Source organism: Nicotiana tabacum, chromosome 8 (genome assembly GCF_000715075.1).
Source record: "Nicotiana tabacum cultivar K326 chromosome 8, ASM71507v2, whole genome shotgun sequence".
NCBI classification, from domain to species: domain Eukaryota; kingdom Viridiplantae; phylum Streptophyta; class Magnoliopsida; order Solanales; family Solanaceae; genus Nicotiana; species Nicotiana tabacum.
This window is the reverse complement of record NC_134087.1, coordinates 107694179-107710742: the sequence shown is the minus strand read 5'-3', so window position 1 is coordinate 107710742 and position 16564 is coordinate 107694179. Positions and strand designations below refer to the sequence as shown.

General features: G+C 34.9%; 2 protein-coding genes across 2 annotated transcripts; one reads left to right on the top strand and one right to left on the bottom strand.

The window, feature by feature from the left end:
- The first annotated feature begins 215 nt into the window (after positions 1 to 215).
- Positions 216 to 2808, top strand: LOC107802488 (expansin-A6-like). Its single transcript, XM_016626001.2, has 3 exons — positions 216 to 416; positions 676 to 994; positions 2133 to 2808. The coding sequence occupies exons 1-3, from the start codon at positions 272 to 274 to the stop codon at positions 2440 to 2442; spliced, it is 774 nt and encodes a 257-aa protein (XP_016481487.1). The 5' UTR covers positions 216 to 271; the 3' UTR covers positions 2443 to 2808.
- Positions 2587 to 9970, bottom strand: LOC107802486 (factor of DNA methylation 4-like). The gene is made up of 7 exons (XM_016626000.2): positions 9653 to 9970; positions 7004 to 8172; positions 6640 to 6821; positions 6186 to 6254; positions 5808 to 6095; positions 4384 to 4587; positions 2587 to 4297 (listed from the first exon to the last, which is right to left on the bottom strand). Exons 2-7 carry the CDS (start codon positions 8163 to 8165, stop codon positions 4067 to 4069), a joined length of 2136 nt encoding a protein of 711 aa, XP_016481486.1. The 5' UTR covers positions 8166 to 8172; positions 9653 to 9970; the 3' UTR covers positions 2587 to 4066.
- Positions 9971 to 16564: the final 6594 nt, after the last annotated feature.

Here is a 16564-nt window from a genome sequence, read left to right as displayed (position 1 = left end):
AAAAAAAAAACATTTTTACTGAGTTAAAACACGAATGACAGTATCTCGAAATTGTTGAGCCCTTTAGCAGAAAAGTTAATTATCGTTTGGGCCTCCTAATAAACATAGGCAAGTAGTGTATTTACAGAAAGGGACTGCTGTTGACACTACAATTACATCAGCTGCCACTGATTCACTTTTAGGGCTCCCTCCATAAGTAGTCCTCTTTCCCTCCACTACTTCCCCATTCCCTTTCTTCACACATTTTTCTTTCTATTCTACAGATACAGAAATGGGGTTTTTGAATGTCGCCTTTATTTTTTCGCTAATATTAGTAGCAGCAGTTGAAGGCAGAATCCCAGGTGTTTATAGTGGTGGAGCATGGCAGAGTGCTCATGCTACTTTCTATGGCGGCAGTGATGCCTCTGGTACTATGGGTACGTCACCATTTCCCTCTATAACCTTTTTCACTTTCAACCACCATTTTCAGGGGTTCTCTTGTTCTTCTTATTTACTCAATGTATAATTTTCTAAGATATAATTAGTCAAAGTAGAAACTAGCTTGTCCTTGAAATGCTCCATTATTTCTACTCTGTACTCTAACATTTTGGTTCTATTTTAAAGAAATGCAAGTCAATTTGTAAAGCTAGAGGTGTCATGTATTTAAACTTAAGAGCAATTTTGTGATTCAAACAGGTGGGGCGTGTGGGTACGGTAATCTATACAGTCAAGGGTACGGAGTGAACAATGGAGCGTTGAGCACAGCGCTATTCAACAATGGCTTAAGTTGTGGAGCGTGCTTTGAGATTAAGTGTGACAAAGACCCACAATCGTGCCATTCCGGTAGTCCTTCCATATTTATCACTGCTACTAATTTCTGCCCTCCCAACTTTGCTCTGCCGAACGACAATGGAGGATGGTGTAACCCTCCTCGTCCTCATTTTGACCTCGCCATGCCTATGTTCCTTAAGATTGCTGAGTACCGTGCCGGAATTGTCCCCGTCGTTTACCGCCGGTAAGCATTTTGTGCTTCTCCTGTTTCTTTTGGTGCCTTGGGTTTGTCCTTCTCGTGGGGTTATCTTTATGTGTTTGGTTTTTAATTTATTGCTTTTGTCAGATTTTCTGTTCTTTCATAGGGTAGAAGGAAAATAACCTGTCGCACCTACATTTGCTGGCATACTTTTCCTCTTTTCGCATTATTAGTTTGAACAGTATTATTACATGATGTTATTTTTTGGCTTAAAGTTTTATTACTCATTTATACGAAAGAGGAAATTAACTTATGTTATGTTTAACTTATGACTCAATTAACTTAGTAGGCGTTTCACCATAAGTTTTGAAAGTTTTTATCTAATTTTTTCTCTTTAAATATATGTTTGTTTATAGAATTAATCTAGTTTTTGGGAGATTTTGAAAACGAAAACTTTAAATTTCAAATATGATTTAAGATTTTTTTTCAGGCCAAATTATTACCATTTAGACATTTCTGCTGAAAAAAAATACTTTTTAACATGTTAAAACTTGCCCCAAAATTTATGTCCAAACACATTTTAATTTTAAATAAAATTTCATCCAAATCAGTTATTTTCAAAAAATATTTTGGAATCTATATCCTAACGGATCCTTAAATTAACTGGTTAAATGGCAAAGCCTTCCATCGACCTGGTAAATCAAAGCCATTGGTGGAGTTGATATTAGGAAAATCAAAAAACGAAGTACAGCACTGTTCAAAATAAGTGATTTTTTGGTCTTTTTTTTTGTGATTCAAAATAAGTGATTTTTTCCAGATTTCAAGAATAAATAAATTATTTTTTTTCTATATTGTTCTTGAAGTAAATATTGTTTATATATGTGTTAGGAGTATTTACGTGAGATAGTAAGGATTAATATGGTCAATTCTAATGCTAATTAATGTTAAAAGGTGAATTTTATGAAAACATTAAAAAAAATCCATCAAACGAAGCACAGTATTCCACAAGAATGTCAAACATCAAACCGTAGGTAGTGGAGCACAGTCTTCTATAGCCACCTAATCCTTGCCGTACTGCGTCCTCATATTTAATTTACTCTCTACGTATCACATTACACATCTGTCCTCATGTTTGTTTCTCAATTGACAAAACTAACCTGAGTTTTTTAATTTATTTACGCAGGGTGCCATGCAGGAAGAAAGGTGGAATAAGGTTCACAATTAACGGCTTCCGTTACTTCAACTTGGTTTTGGTTGCCAACGTGGCGGGTGCAGGGGATATCGTGAGGGTTTACGTAAAAGGTTCAAAGACTAATTGGATAACAATGAGTCGTAATTGGGGTCAAAATTATCAAACAAATTCGGTTTTGATTGGTCAGTCACTTTCATTTAGGGTCACAGCCAGTGATAGACGCAGCTCCGCTTCATGGAACATTGCTCCACCTCATTGGCAATTTGGTCAAACTTTCATTGGGAAGAATTTCAGAGTTTAACAAGAAAAAGTAGCTAAATTCAAGGCTTTTTATTGATGTGTCTGTTTGTTTGACTATTGCGGCTAACGGGGTTTTTGAGGATTGAAAAAGTCTTTAAAAAATGCTTTTTTGGATTTGGGATTAGGGAAAAGTAAGGTCTTCTTATTGTGGTTTTTTTTTTTCCTTCTCTTTTTGGTTGTGGTGGTGAAGGAAGAGGGTTGATGATTTTTGTGGAGAAATTAGGGATTTGGGAAGGGATATGAAGTGTTGATGACATGAGAAGAGCTGAGGCGGCTGCAAAAACATGTAGCCCGCAGCTACTACTAGGACTACATATTATTAACTGTATTTGTAGTTTAATAGAAAATATGTATGTTGTTTTTGGTATCTTACGTGTTACATTTATAGTAGCTGATGTACCTAAATCGACAATGTGGTCTTCGACGATACTAGTAATTCGGTACTAGTTAAAATAATTGATGTGTACAAATTGGCTTGGATATTATTATCGTTTAGAAATGTGAAACTATTAAGAGAAATTTCATGGACGAAAGGTTAGCCATTAAACGAAGGGTTCCAATTCTATGCCTTTGTTTTTGGTGGGTGGGATAGGGAGTTTCCATATCAATTCCTTCTATAATGTTGTCCCCTCTTCATTTTCTTATAATACAAAACCCAATTAGATTCTTTAATGCATTGGCTCCGGCATCCCTTGCCGTATATATCTTCGAACATAGTTAGGCAAGCACATCTCAGCATATCTGTTAATACCATTAGATTATAGGACGATTGGAAGGAGGAGCCCAATTACATCGTTCAGTTCATACCTTTAGACTAAACCAAGCTCAACATAAACTGTTTGCGTTTTTTCTGTTTGTCTTTATCAAAGGAAGTAGAAAGCACAATTTTATGGGAATTTTACAAAAGGTTATTTCAATTCAAGGCAGAAGAAAGTGCGGTTTGAATTGAGAGTTGGGCATTCCTCGGCATAAGCAAATTTACCCTAACAGCACAATAATATTCTTTACTCCCTAAGTGTCACATGATTATCAAGTTACTCAACAAAATCATTTACCCAACCTACACAATAACACAAATACCTTTGTTGGCCTGGATAACCAAATACCTAATACTCCAATAAACAGAGCAAGTACAAACAAAGAGAGAGCGAATTGTGGTATAAAGAGTGTTGTGGAAGAATGAAGAATCAGGCAATATTCCTCAGTTTGAAGAAGAATAACACAGAAGAGAGAGAGAGAAGAGGATATAATGGATAGGGGTCGTTGATAAAGAGAATGACAGAGCACCGTACTGCAAAATTACGGAGTGCTCCTCTGTAAATCAGCTTTGTACAGTAAATTATCCAATGACTTAATCCATATATTTCTAGCTGTTTCTGGTCAGAATTTACAATATACTTGAAGCTGCTATGTATCTAATGACAAAAAATGAACCAGAAGACAAAGAACAAGCTATCTGATTTAAAATTTTCACAAAATATATAGAGCTAAATGAAGGGATGGGTAAGAAAACTAAGTTTTGCAGACTTTGAGAATTCCTGCTAATGGTTAAGCTGGCCTACTAGAATTTATCATGCGACAATCAATTTTTCTACTTCTTTCCCCTCAAAGTTCAGTCAAATGCTTCATCTTGTTTTCCTCTTATGCAGCTTCCACTGTTTCAATATGTGCTCAGCTCCTTCTGTCAATGATGCAGTTCTTTTTTCCTTATTATTCCACAACTGAGGTACTGGGTACCTACCACTGGGGTTATGCTCATTCAACTCATTTAAGGCAGTTACCACAGCTTGATACACTTCTTCACCATACTCAGTCTTTAGATCCTTCAACTTCTCATCATCTTCATCAATTACTTCCTGAGAAATCAAAAGTAAATAAAATTTACATTGAAAATAAAGGAACAAAAAATAATACAGATAACAATGTATAAAAGAGTGCATACCTCAACATTTAAACCCTTTTGGATAACCTTATACGGATGCCAATTTGGATCCCTCAGGTGATCCTCCCACAAGGAACATAGTTCCATTGCTTTCTCTGCTGCTTCTTCTGAGTTGTAAATTTTTCTTGCAGCAGCATGGAATGGTTTCTCATTAAGTTCCCCCATTCTCTTGACACAGATAAAAGCACGGCTCTCCTTTAAACCCTGTGACAAAATAAATCAAGCACTAATTATCTAGAGCAAAGGGAAAGAACATGACGATTGCACATAGAATTGCTGTTCCTACAGTATTGGTTTGCAGAATGAGATTGGAATCATCTTCATGTTAAGAAGATACTTTTATAAAAATTAGAATTAGAATACTTGTACTGTGGCATGTTTGTAGGTCTACAATTCGTTTCCTTTGTTCTAGATATCCAGCAATGTAAATGTAAAGCTACAACAGCTTGCAGCTACTATTGCATATTGTCTTCAGAAGCCAATTTAATGCATGAGCCGTATTGCAGATATCAGACTCATTTGCACTTCCTTGCAGTAATATCAAGCTTGAGCTGATTATGAATGAGAATCTCCAAGAAACAAACATGACAGAGGGAAGAAGTCAAAGAAGCATATTAAGAGAGAACGTCACGAAGAATGGTAAAAACTAAAAGAAATAAATACACTTAACAATAACCAAGCAAAAAGTATGAGAAATTCAAAAGTCAAAAAAAAAAATGTTTATGAGAAATCATGTATGTATAAAACTAGATCGAAAAGGCAAGGACATACTTGGAAAAAAACCCACAAATTTAGGAGTAAAATAAATTATCAAGTCAAGTTTACAATCTTCAAAAGGTTCCTCTGTAGTGCATATCTCCAGAAATTTATAGAGTTAGTTTTAAACTTTTAGCTGCTACAAACTTGTAAATAACTTTGGCATAAATATAGGTGTGCATACTGTTACAAGCAGAGGAACAAGGCAGGTGTAAAAATGTTATGCAACTATCCTTTTCTCCTCTTTCTTTGTTTTCTTCTTTTTAACAATGATGAGCATTTCTTCGAACTGATTGTGAAGATGTAGTTCCAAGATTGAATCCCAATGAAAGCTAATTAAAAATCAATTACAATGGAAGAAAATGATGTGAGTGCCTGTGACTACAAGCCATCCTTATTCTTCACTACTTTACTTATAACCTATATTATCAGTAAAGACAATGTATGGTGAACTCGAATTATTTGGAAATCTATTTGTCACATTTAAACTCCTTAGTAAATAGAAGGATTTGCTGCTCATGCAGGCGAATCGTTACTTTGGTGGACAAATATAAAGTAACCAAAACCTTTATAAAACATACTATATGTTTAGCTCCAATCATAACCACATTGCTTCATTAGAAAGAAAAAAAATTACGAGGATGAATTAAAAATGTACGAATGCTCACATTGATAAGCTCTTTACGGGCTTCTTGCACCTCGTCATTTGTAAGTCTTTCCTTTATAATTAGAGTTTGATTCAGTGTTTCCAAGCTTTCAAGTTCTTCTTCACTCTCCTTCATTTCTTCTTGAATTGATTCCAGTTTCTTCTTCGCTTCGAGATCTCCTTCCACATTCATGTGTCTCATCACTTCCATGGCACCTCGCAAACGCTCAATCTGCAACTCCAGTGCTTGCTTCTGATCAAGTTTTGCTTGAAGTTCAATTATTCTTTTATGAAGTTGTTCTTTTTCTTTCTGCAAGTAAAAGCCCAAAGTCAATAGCTAAAAAGCTATGAAATATTGTGTTCTCAAAGAGGCAGTCTTAGCCAAAACTGCACAGCACACCTTCTGATCTTCAGCCAATTTCAACATTTTCTCATCAGCCTTCTTCTGCTCCAAAATCGCCCTCTCATTCTGCAGATAAAGAATTTTCAGAAAGAACTGCCAAATTAGGCATCAGAATTACATCTAAGGACCTGGAATGCTAAGTAACTCCTATAACCTATATTATCAGGAAAAAGGTATGCAAGCAAACTGGACACATAAAGGCGGAGATGACCACACTGAATATGCTCAAGTAAGTCAAATTCCTTTCAATTGGATAAAATTATGCTAGATATCCTTAAAAGGAAAATTTCAGTATTTTAGACACTCAAGAGTATCATCTCCACTTTCCCTTTTGCAAAGCCCCACTTGCAAAACGATGCACTTCTCTGTAAGCCTCTTTTCTTTTCATATCCAACAGACAGACAGCAAGCTAAAGCAGGAAGCTTATGACAGCATCTTAGAAAGATCTTACCATCTCCTTTTGATGGTCAAGCTTTCTTTTCTCACTCTCATTTAGTGCTTCACGTTCTCTCAACTCTTGTTCTCGTAGCATCAATTCTTCTTTTTGAGCTTCGAGCTGCATTCGACTTTTCTCATGCTCATGTATGGAATCCCGGAGCTGATTGAATGCTTTACGCCGCATCACCTCCATCTCTAGTACACAAATTAAATGACATAAGAAGAGAAAAACAACAATAGAATGAGGCACAACTTCATGATATGATTAACAAATTTCGCACAGGTGTATCTTTAGTATTCTGTTTAAGTAAAGCAATAAAATAGAAAAAAGATATTATGTGACTAGTTTACAGCAAAGAGGCAAAAGAAAAATACACCTTCATTGTAGTTTTGAACCATCTCCTCCTTTTGACTCATCACATTATCCATAAAAACTTCAGTTCTGCTTATTTTTCTCTTCATCTCTTCACATGCCTTGTTCTTCATCTCTAACTCATTGGTCAAGTTGCATAGTAGACTAGAATCTTTCCTTTTATTCTCTGCTTGTATTTCAGAAACTGTCTTTAGATCTCCATGTTTGCGGAGATGTTTACCAATGAGAGCCGCAGAGTAGTAATCTTCATCACGCGCAATCCAAGCATATAATTTATCATCCCGACGTCTTACTAAATCCCAATCTCTCTTCCCATGTTTATCCAATTCAAATGCTTTACCAAATGCCATAGCATTCATGAATCCCGACCAATCCCCTTTAAATTCAACTATGGCATAGCCAGTGTGACCCCGGAAATTCCATAAAGGATGAACCTTCACTGGATTAAACCCTTTGGCAATCCACTCCTTTTTTAGATTTGTTCCACTTTTACCTACATACCTACCTCCCTTATTTTCAACCGGGATATTGGCTACTACTCCCATCCAGGGAAAAACTATGGGATCATCCTTGGCCTCGTTGATACATTGCTCATTAGATGCTAGGACAGGTTGGGGGGGCATAACATCTTTAGTACTTCTGAGAGGAGGTTGGGATGCCACTGTGTTCCCTGCATTTAGTTTTTCCCTTCTCGGACACTCTTCAGCACAATCAACAGGTTTATCTACTGCTTCACTGGTCCTAACAGAAGACGAGTAAAATTGTCCTCCGCTTTTGTACTGCTCAGTGATATGAGATGGCTCTACTAGATCACTCTTAGCATCTCGAGAACTCTTCCCTGATGGCTCAAAACTTTTCCTCCGACTTGATTTGGATACCTTCTTGTCGGCATCGACGTACCTATCCAAGTACTTGAGCAATCCCAAATGTCTAGCTATGTCTCTAAAACTAGCACTCTTTGAATCTCTACCAATGCGGGAAGAATGCCTTAGAAGATCTTGCAAATCATATTCTTTACTAGAATTATCACAGTATGGACATCTGAAATATTTTCCAGAACGTCTAATTTTGACTATTTCATCTCTTAAATCTTTATAGTATTTATACTTCAACTCTTCCAACTCTGAATTAGTGCTCTCACTTTTCTCTGATCTTCTACGAGACATCTTCAACCTGTAATTAGGTTAAAAGCTAAAGATCAGTTTGTGTTTTGTTAATAACCAAACTAAACTTGAGTTAACCAAGAATACTTAACAAAGGAAATTGAAATGCAGTCGGAACAGATATGCTTCTAAGACAATGACAAGTAAGACGGGTAACATAGAAGGCTCAATTTTTAAATCCAGCTGCTTGGATCCATCTTCCCACTAACAAAATGATATTGCTACCATTTGCATTGCTGCATCAAGTGGTATCAGCAACTACTGGTCATTCAGAATGAAAAGTGGAAGAGCAGAGAATTGAATATGGAGCAAGAAACTTCCTCACGTTCTAATGCAAGCCTCTTCTTAAACACAACTTACCCTAAATTGTATTTCCCCAAATTGCGGATAAATGTCTCTCTCCTTCATATATTGATGAAGTCAACCTCAAAGAAACCATCCAAGTTCACATTAGCTACTCCAGCAACTCCAATAGAACTAATATACTTTTTCCAAAAAGTAACATACAGTCCACAAGAATGCAGTCAACTTCGTTATCATATACTACAGATATATTCCTTGAGTTGCATGCTAGATTATGTGTAAACGTTGGTCTGTCAATCTAGTTACAATGCCCAATTAGCAGAGATTCAAGTAATCAACCTGTTTCTAATCTTTACAAAAAAATCCACCCCAAAAGCTAGAACAGAAAATGAGGATAATCTACAGGACAAGAAATGCTGGAAAGAGCCATTAACCAATTTACTGGGTCCTATTTTCACCTAGGGTCCAAGGTAATCACAGCAGTAAAAACATCCATCCGTGCCGATGAATAGACCCAGCATTACGTGTTCTTTGATTTGCTGCTTTTCAAATCAAGCTAACCACACATTTTCAATCAAAAGCTAATCCACGATCTAAAGGCAGTAGATGCACCATTTACTAAAAACACGCACACACATTTTGAATTGTTTTTATAAAATTTTCTGCAACCACCATTTACTACACACACACACACATTTAAATGTTTTTCTAAAATTTCCGGAACCACCATTTACTCTACACAAACACATTTTTCTAGAATTTTCAGGAACCACCATTTACCACTCACACACACACACACATTTTTTTTTACTCCTCTGTTCTCAACAATATGATATCTATTTTTATTTCCTACACTGATCGAGAAGCCCCTTTGTATTGGGTTTTTCCCAACAAAACAGGAAATGTAAAAATTATCCCATTTTATATCAGCAGAAATCAAACTTAAGAATAGCAGACAACTCTACAGTGAATCATCCATCATAATGACCCCAAAATCTCAAAACCCGCAGCCGCATGAAGTTTGTAATAGTGAGTGCACAAACCCTAGGATGTTTCGAGAAGAAACAAACACAAGTAAAATGGTAAGACATGAACGTACATTACACATGCTATTGGCACGTAGTAAAAACATATTATCTATGTATAGAAGATTATTATGTGAAAACAAAAAAGAAGAGTTCATATACCTCAATCAGAATATCGAAATCTTCACAATAGGATTCTATCTCTTAAACCTTTTGCAAGGGCTTTTGAAACTTCAATGCAGTATTTTTGAGTTGTACGGTTCTTTTGATAATATCAGAAGCAAAAAGAGAGAGAGAGAAGGGAAATGGACGAAAACAGAGGAAGTAAGCAGATGAATTACTCGGGAATCATTTGAACGGATGATTTTTCGAGAAGGGAGAGAAATCTTTGGTTCACGCGGTAGACATGAAGGATGAACCGAAAAATGGTCAGGGGAAATTAAAAGGGGGAACCACTTTCGCTGGTGTTATACTCTCTGTTTTTGGAAAACTGAAATGGACAGAATATTTGGCTTACTGTGCAAGTTATATAGTCCCTCCCATCCCAATAATCCAATCAATTTACTTTGGCCATATACATTAAAAATATTGAATTCTAAATAAAAATAGTTAATGTAACTAAACTATCTTACAACTTGTTTGGATGGTTGTTATCCATTGTATCGTATTGTATTGTTACTTTAAATATAATATTTGTTTTGATTGTTACTTAAATTTTATTGTATCGTATCGTTAAATCCGTCGTTACATAACGACGAAATGTGCCACTTTATGTAACGACCGATTTGGTGTGGTCGCGTCATTACCTTGTCTTTTTCTCTCAATCTCACATTTTATTATTATTAAATTATTTTATTTTATCATTTACCCTACTTTTTTATATAGTAATTTTACCTTGTATCATAATTTTTCTTTATAATATTGCAAGTTTATTCTTCGTATTGCTGGTGCGTGATATCATGAAACGATGGTAAACGACACAATCTATCCAAACATTGCATTTATCAAACGATACAGTACAATATAATACAGTACGATACGATACATTATGAAACGATGCATAACAACCATCCAAACAAGTTGTTAATTAAATATTGCAGTATAATTATAATAGCACTTATTTCTCTTTTCAAATGTGAGGAGTAAATGACTTTTCAGGGATATATACATAAGAGTAATTTAAAAAAAATAAATTAAACTTTTTCTTGATTATATAAATAAATACTTATTTTGAATCAAAATAAAAAAATAAATTTATTATTTATTATGGAACAGAGGGACTACTTCTTTCCATTTACTTTTGTTTGGTACTACGCAGTTGGCTTGGTTTTCTTTTATCCAAAAAAAGGAATAGGCTCGAAGCCCTCACTTTCTAATACCCCCTCCTTATAAAAAGTGTAATTTGTTATAAAATAAAGACTATAAAGTAAAGATAAGTATAGAGAGAAACTGATATATTATTCTGATTCAAACTGATGTACATAATGAACTGAAATCTCTTTTATTTATAGAAGAAATGAAGCTGCTGTGTAAGCTGCTACTATACCAGATATGGATAATCTTCTACTGAGAGCAATGTTTATTCATAATGGAGTACTGGACGGATAAGATTATTATACCCGATATGGATAATCTTCTACTGGGGGTAATATTTATCCATAATTGGGTACTGAAAGGATAAGCTTATTATACCCGGTATGGATAATCTTCTACCGGGGATAATATTTATCCATAACTGGGTACTGAAAGGATAAACTTATTATATCCGGTATGGATAATCTTCTATCAGGGGTAATATTTATCCATAACCGGGTATCGAAGTGATAAGCTTCTCCAGGAAGCTTATTTCCAATAGAGTACTTAAATAGATAAACATATTTACGGTGGAGTCCCATATGGATAAGCTTCTTCAGGAAGCTTATTTACAACGGAGTACTAAATGAACATCCATAATATAATATATTTATAACACTTCCCCTTGGATGTTCATTAAAAGATAATGTGCCTCATTAAAACCTTACTAGGAAAAACCACGTGGGAAAAAATCCTAGTGAAGGAAAAAGAGTACACATATTTAGTAATACGCATTGTTGGCTGCCTCATTAAAAACCTTATAAGGAAAACCCTGTGGGAAAAACCTTAGTAAGGAAAAAGAGTACAACCCGCATTTTACTCCCCCTGAAGAAAACCTTATTTCAAATATTTGAGTCTCCGCATTCCAATCTTGTATACCATATTCTCAAAAATTGATGTTGGTAAAGACAATTTGTTGGATTGTCACTTGAACTAATTTGATGCACATCAATGTCACAATTTTTCTGAAGATCATGTATGTAGAATAATTCTGGTGAAATGTTCTTCATTCTATCTCCTTTTATAAATCCTCCCTTTAATAGTATTATGCATGAAACATTGTCTCCGTATAATATTGTGGGTCTTTTATCACATTCCAACCCACATGTTTCTCGAATGAATCACTGATCTCAATCATATGCACTCCCTGCTTGCCGGTTTGAAATCGAGCTTTATGGGTATCGGATAAATAACCTGCATCTGCATTACCAATACGATCTGCACCACTTTTGTTAGCATTAGCAAGATAAATAAGTGCACCATCTACACCGAGATAGAGTATTTCAGGACCAAGGAGCTCCTCATCCTCTTCTAGAGGTTGGAACGGATCCTTATTCACTTCAAGTGATTGAATATTCATTGGTGTACTTAATGGGTACACTTTGTCCATGTAAAAGTATTTTTAAGACCCTCTTGGAGCTCTTCCGAAGTTCCAATTAGATTTATGTCACCAACATAAACAGCAAGTGTAACAAATTTTGATGACATTTTCTTTATAAAAATACATGGACAAATAACATAATTTATGTTTTCAGTAAATATTTACTGAGGCGATTATACCACACGCGCACAGATTGCTTTAAACCGTACAAAGATCTTTATAATTTGATCGAGTACATTTCTCAAAACTTTGAATTATATGCTTCGGGCATTTTCAATCCTTCAAGGATCTTCATATAGATTTAGCCAAATAAGTCATATAGGTTAAGACTTGTATCTAAATGATATGACATCTTCAAGTGTCTGGACTGCTAGTCCGATCCTCACAATCTTTTACAATATTGTGCACTATATTGTATTAAATATATCGTCGACGATCATTTTGTGTCAGTTCCGAAGCTACATAACTTGTGGAGATCTCATCACTTTCTTTATTTTCAGGTACCTGAACTTTTTCGGGAGTTTCATGAAATGTTATGTCGTGGGCTCTTCTAGAGCTTATTTCCTCCTCATTATGATCATTTTGATCATTAGATCCTACTATTTTTAAGGATTGTTACCTTTGGAACCGATTGGTCTACCACGCTTCATGCGTACAATAAACTCTATCATTCAGGGACTTTAATTTTAATAGGAGCATTTGCAGCTGAAATATGATATTTAATTTTGGATCAGCAAATGCTTCTGGCATTCGACTTGAATTATCTTCTAAGTGAGGATCGTGATAATTCGATTCATATAGCATATTTTTCAACTGTTTATTTCATCCCCTAAATGTTAGAAAAACTAACATATATCCCCAATCATCTTTGGGAAACATATCTTTGTGTATTATGGTAGAGAAATTAATCATATACCACGCAATAAAAGATAGTAAAAATATTTGGTTTCTGATCCTAAACCAATTGTGAAGGGAGGACTTATCATATATTGTTGATCTGATGCATACAAGTGCTGCTATATGCAATTTGGAAAATCTTAGACCAACACATGAAACTTTGTTCTCATAAGCAATGGTTTAGCCATTAATAGGAGGTATTCAATGCTAAACCAGCTTGGATATAAACCAACATTATAAAGATGAATTATCTTGATTTCATAATCTGAAAATTATGCTCTTAATCGAGAAAAGCAATTCCAAATGCCAAACTGCATGTTGACAATAATTACACATGTAACCATCTCATATATGCACCTATAAGTGGTTCATATGATAGGTGAACGGGCCCATATTCACCTTTTATATATTTCAGAATCAGGGGTCTTAGTCCCAACTTTAGCTGGTATAATCAATTCATTATGAGAACAAGCAACACATGAGAATTCCTGAAGAATCTTCTAGTTCTTTAGTATATGCTTATCTGAATTCTCAAATAGCTTATTTAAAAATGGCAAATAAAAACTTCAAGTTTATCATGTCATGTGCTATCTCTTAGTAAACTTCTGGTTTACTATGGCATAAACTTTTGCTTTAGTAAACTTCTGGTTTTCTGTGATACATGATATAGTACAAATTAAAGAATAAGGCGGGTAACTTCTCACATACATATTATTTTACCCCCTATGATTGTGGAAACATGAAGATTATCAATCTTCCAATCATTTGTAGTCTCAATATGATAGTCATTTGTATTAGTAAACTTCAGGTTTACTACAACATATGTTTTGACCATAATCATATAATATGAATGACATATTTGTATATAAGCTCTTCGAGAGCCTTCATTTATTATCCACAATCTAATATTTATCTGGCACTACTGGTGTCATGTATTCTTTAGGCAAACATTTAGCTCTTCAGGAGTTGTTGATACATTTTGTACTATCAAATATTGCTCAGACACTGCTGGTGTCATGAGAGAAAATCACAATCAAATAAACAATGTAAAACAATTGTTTAAGCACACGAAAACTCCTCTTCATAATATTTTTCCACTTCAGGAGGCAATTTCAATTGTGTTACTTCTTCAGGAGCAAATTTAAAATACGAAATATTGAGTATATATTCTCTCAATTATATTAACTCTTCTGGAGGTGAATTGTAATGTATTCACATCAAGAGCACGTTCATATTTACCCGACTTATTAGTATTGTCACATTCACTTCAGGGAATGGATTAATATTATCAAAAGTTCTCATCCTTCAAGAAATCGAACATAATTATCTGAATGCGCATTAATCACATCAAATTGTGATGCCTCAACCTCTTTTAAAATATTTACTACTTCAGGAGCAAATCGAGGCGTGCATTTAATATAGAGAATATTTATGTAGCTTATCTTCAATTGTAATCATAGAAAGCCTAAATTATCACTTCTGATGATCATAGGCATATACCACTTCCGGTAGTTAACAAAATATAATTACAATGAGATATACAAAATATAACCACTTCTTGTGGTTGTATATTTCTTGCAAACTCTGCTAGAGTTTAAGTTGATCTAATAATGTTATCCATATTCTTCAAAATGACATAAACAAGATATATTATAGTAAACATCATTATCAAATCATAATTTTTCTTTATGTACAACAATTACATAACCATACTATCTATTACAAATAACAAAAATTAAAATATTTACATTTCTACAGATTCACCACCGATTACATGACTTGTTTCTCCTTCTGGGAGTGCAAGGTAATCAGTTACATCTAAATGCATGAAGTCTAAATTATCTTCAGAAATAAAATTTGTTTCAGCATTTTTCTCTGTCTTCTTTAGGGAGGCTTGATAAAGCTCAACCAGGTGCTTTGGCGTACGACAAGTACGTGACTAGTGCCCTTTTTCTCCACATCTATAGCATGCATTTTCTGCATTTGGTGCTTGCACCGCTTCATGCTTTTGTTCCTTCCTTTTCCACTGCTAGTGGTGAGGAGTGTTCTTTGGTGCATTATTATTACCATGATTAGAGTTTCTTTCCCGACCACGACCATGACCACGACTGGGGCCACGACCTTTTCCACGTTTAGCCTGGTGGAAGTTCGTCTCATTCACTCCAGGGAATGGACAAGAACCAGTAAGCTGGCTTTCATGATTTTTAATTAATAGCCCATTATGTTGCTCGACTATAAGAAGATGTGAGATAAGTTCATAATACTTTTTAAATCACATCTCTCGATATTGCTGCTGTAGGAGCATATTCGAGGCATGAAAAGTGGTGAAAGTTTTCTCCAACATATCATGATCAGTAATATTATCACCACATAACTTCAATTGGGAAATAATTCTGAACGTAGCAGAATTATACTCACTGATAGATTTAAAATCTTGTAACCTTAGATGAGTCCAATCATATCGTGCCTGTGGAAGAACGACCATCTTCAGGTAGTCATATCTATCTTTCAAATTATTCCACAGTATGACTGGATCTTTAACAGTAAGATATTCTATTTTTAGGCCCTCATCAAGGTGATGGCGTAGGAATATCATTGCTTTGGCACGGTCTTGGTTTGATGCCTGATTTTTGTCTTTGATAGTGTCTCCCAGACCCATCGCATCAAGATGAATTTCAGCATCAAGCACCCAAGACATGTAGTTTTTGCCCGATATATCCAGGGCTACAAATTCAAGTTTAGAAAGATTTGACATTATTTAGGAAAAGAAAGTTCTTACCTCAGATACTTTCAAAATATTTGCTCGAGATGACAGAGTCTCGTGATGATAACGTGTTATAAAATAAAGACTATAAAGTAAAGACAAGTATAGAGAGAAACTGATGTATTATTTTGATTCAAACTGATGTACATAATGAACTGAAATCTCTTCTATTTATAGAAGAAAGGAAGCTGTTGTGTAAGCTGCTACTATACCAGATATGGATAATCTTTTATTGAGAGCAATGTTTATCCATAACTAGGTACTGAAAGGATAAGCTTATTATACCCGATATGGATAATCTACTACCGGGGGTAATGTTTATCCATAACTGGGTACTGAAAGGATAAGCTTATTATACCTGGTATGGATAATCTTCTACCGGAAATAATATTTATCCATAACTGGGTACTGAAATGATAAGCTTATTATACCCGGTATGCATAATCTTCTACCGAGGGTAATGTTTATCCATAACCGGGTATCGAAGTGATAAGCTTCTTCAGGAAGCTTATTTCCAATAGTGTACTTAAATAAATAAACATATTTACGGTGGAGTCCCATATGGATAAGCTTCTTCAGAAAGCTTATTTACAACGGAGTACTAAATGAACATCCATAATATAATATATTTATAACATAATTCCTTTTTTTTCCCTAAGCACTGAAAATAATTCCAACT

Bases quoted from the DNA above. Each gene is read 5' to 3' on its own strand.
- LOC107802488 (XM_016626001.2), top strand. From the start codon at position 272: ATGGGGTTTTTGAATGTCGCCTTTATTTTTTCGCTAATATTAGTAGCA. The intron at 417-675 runs GTACGTCACCAT...TGATTCAAACAG, and splicing joins TGATGCCTCTGGTACTATGG to GTGGGGCGTGTGGGTACGGT. The intron at 995-2,132 runs GTAAGCATTTTG...TTATTTACGCAG, and splicing joins GTCCCCGTCGTTTACCGCCG to GGTGCCATGCAGGAAGAAAG.
- LOC107802486 (XM_016626000.2), bottom strand. From the start codon at position 8,165: ATGTCTCGTAGAAGATCAGAGAAAAGTGAGAGCACTAATTCAGAGTTG. The intron at 6,096-6,185 runs GTGTGCTGTGCA...TTTTACTTGCAG, and splicing joins AATTGGCTGAAGATCAGAAG to AAAGAAAAAGAACAACTTCA. The intron at 4,298-4,383 runs GTATGCACTCTT...TTGATTTCTCAG, and splicing joins AAAAGGGTTTAAATGTTGAG to GAAGTAATTGATGAAGATGA.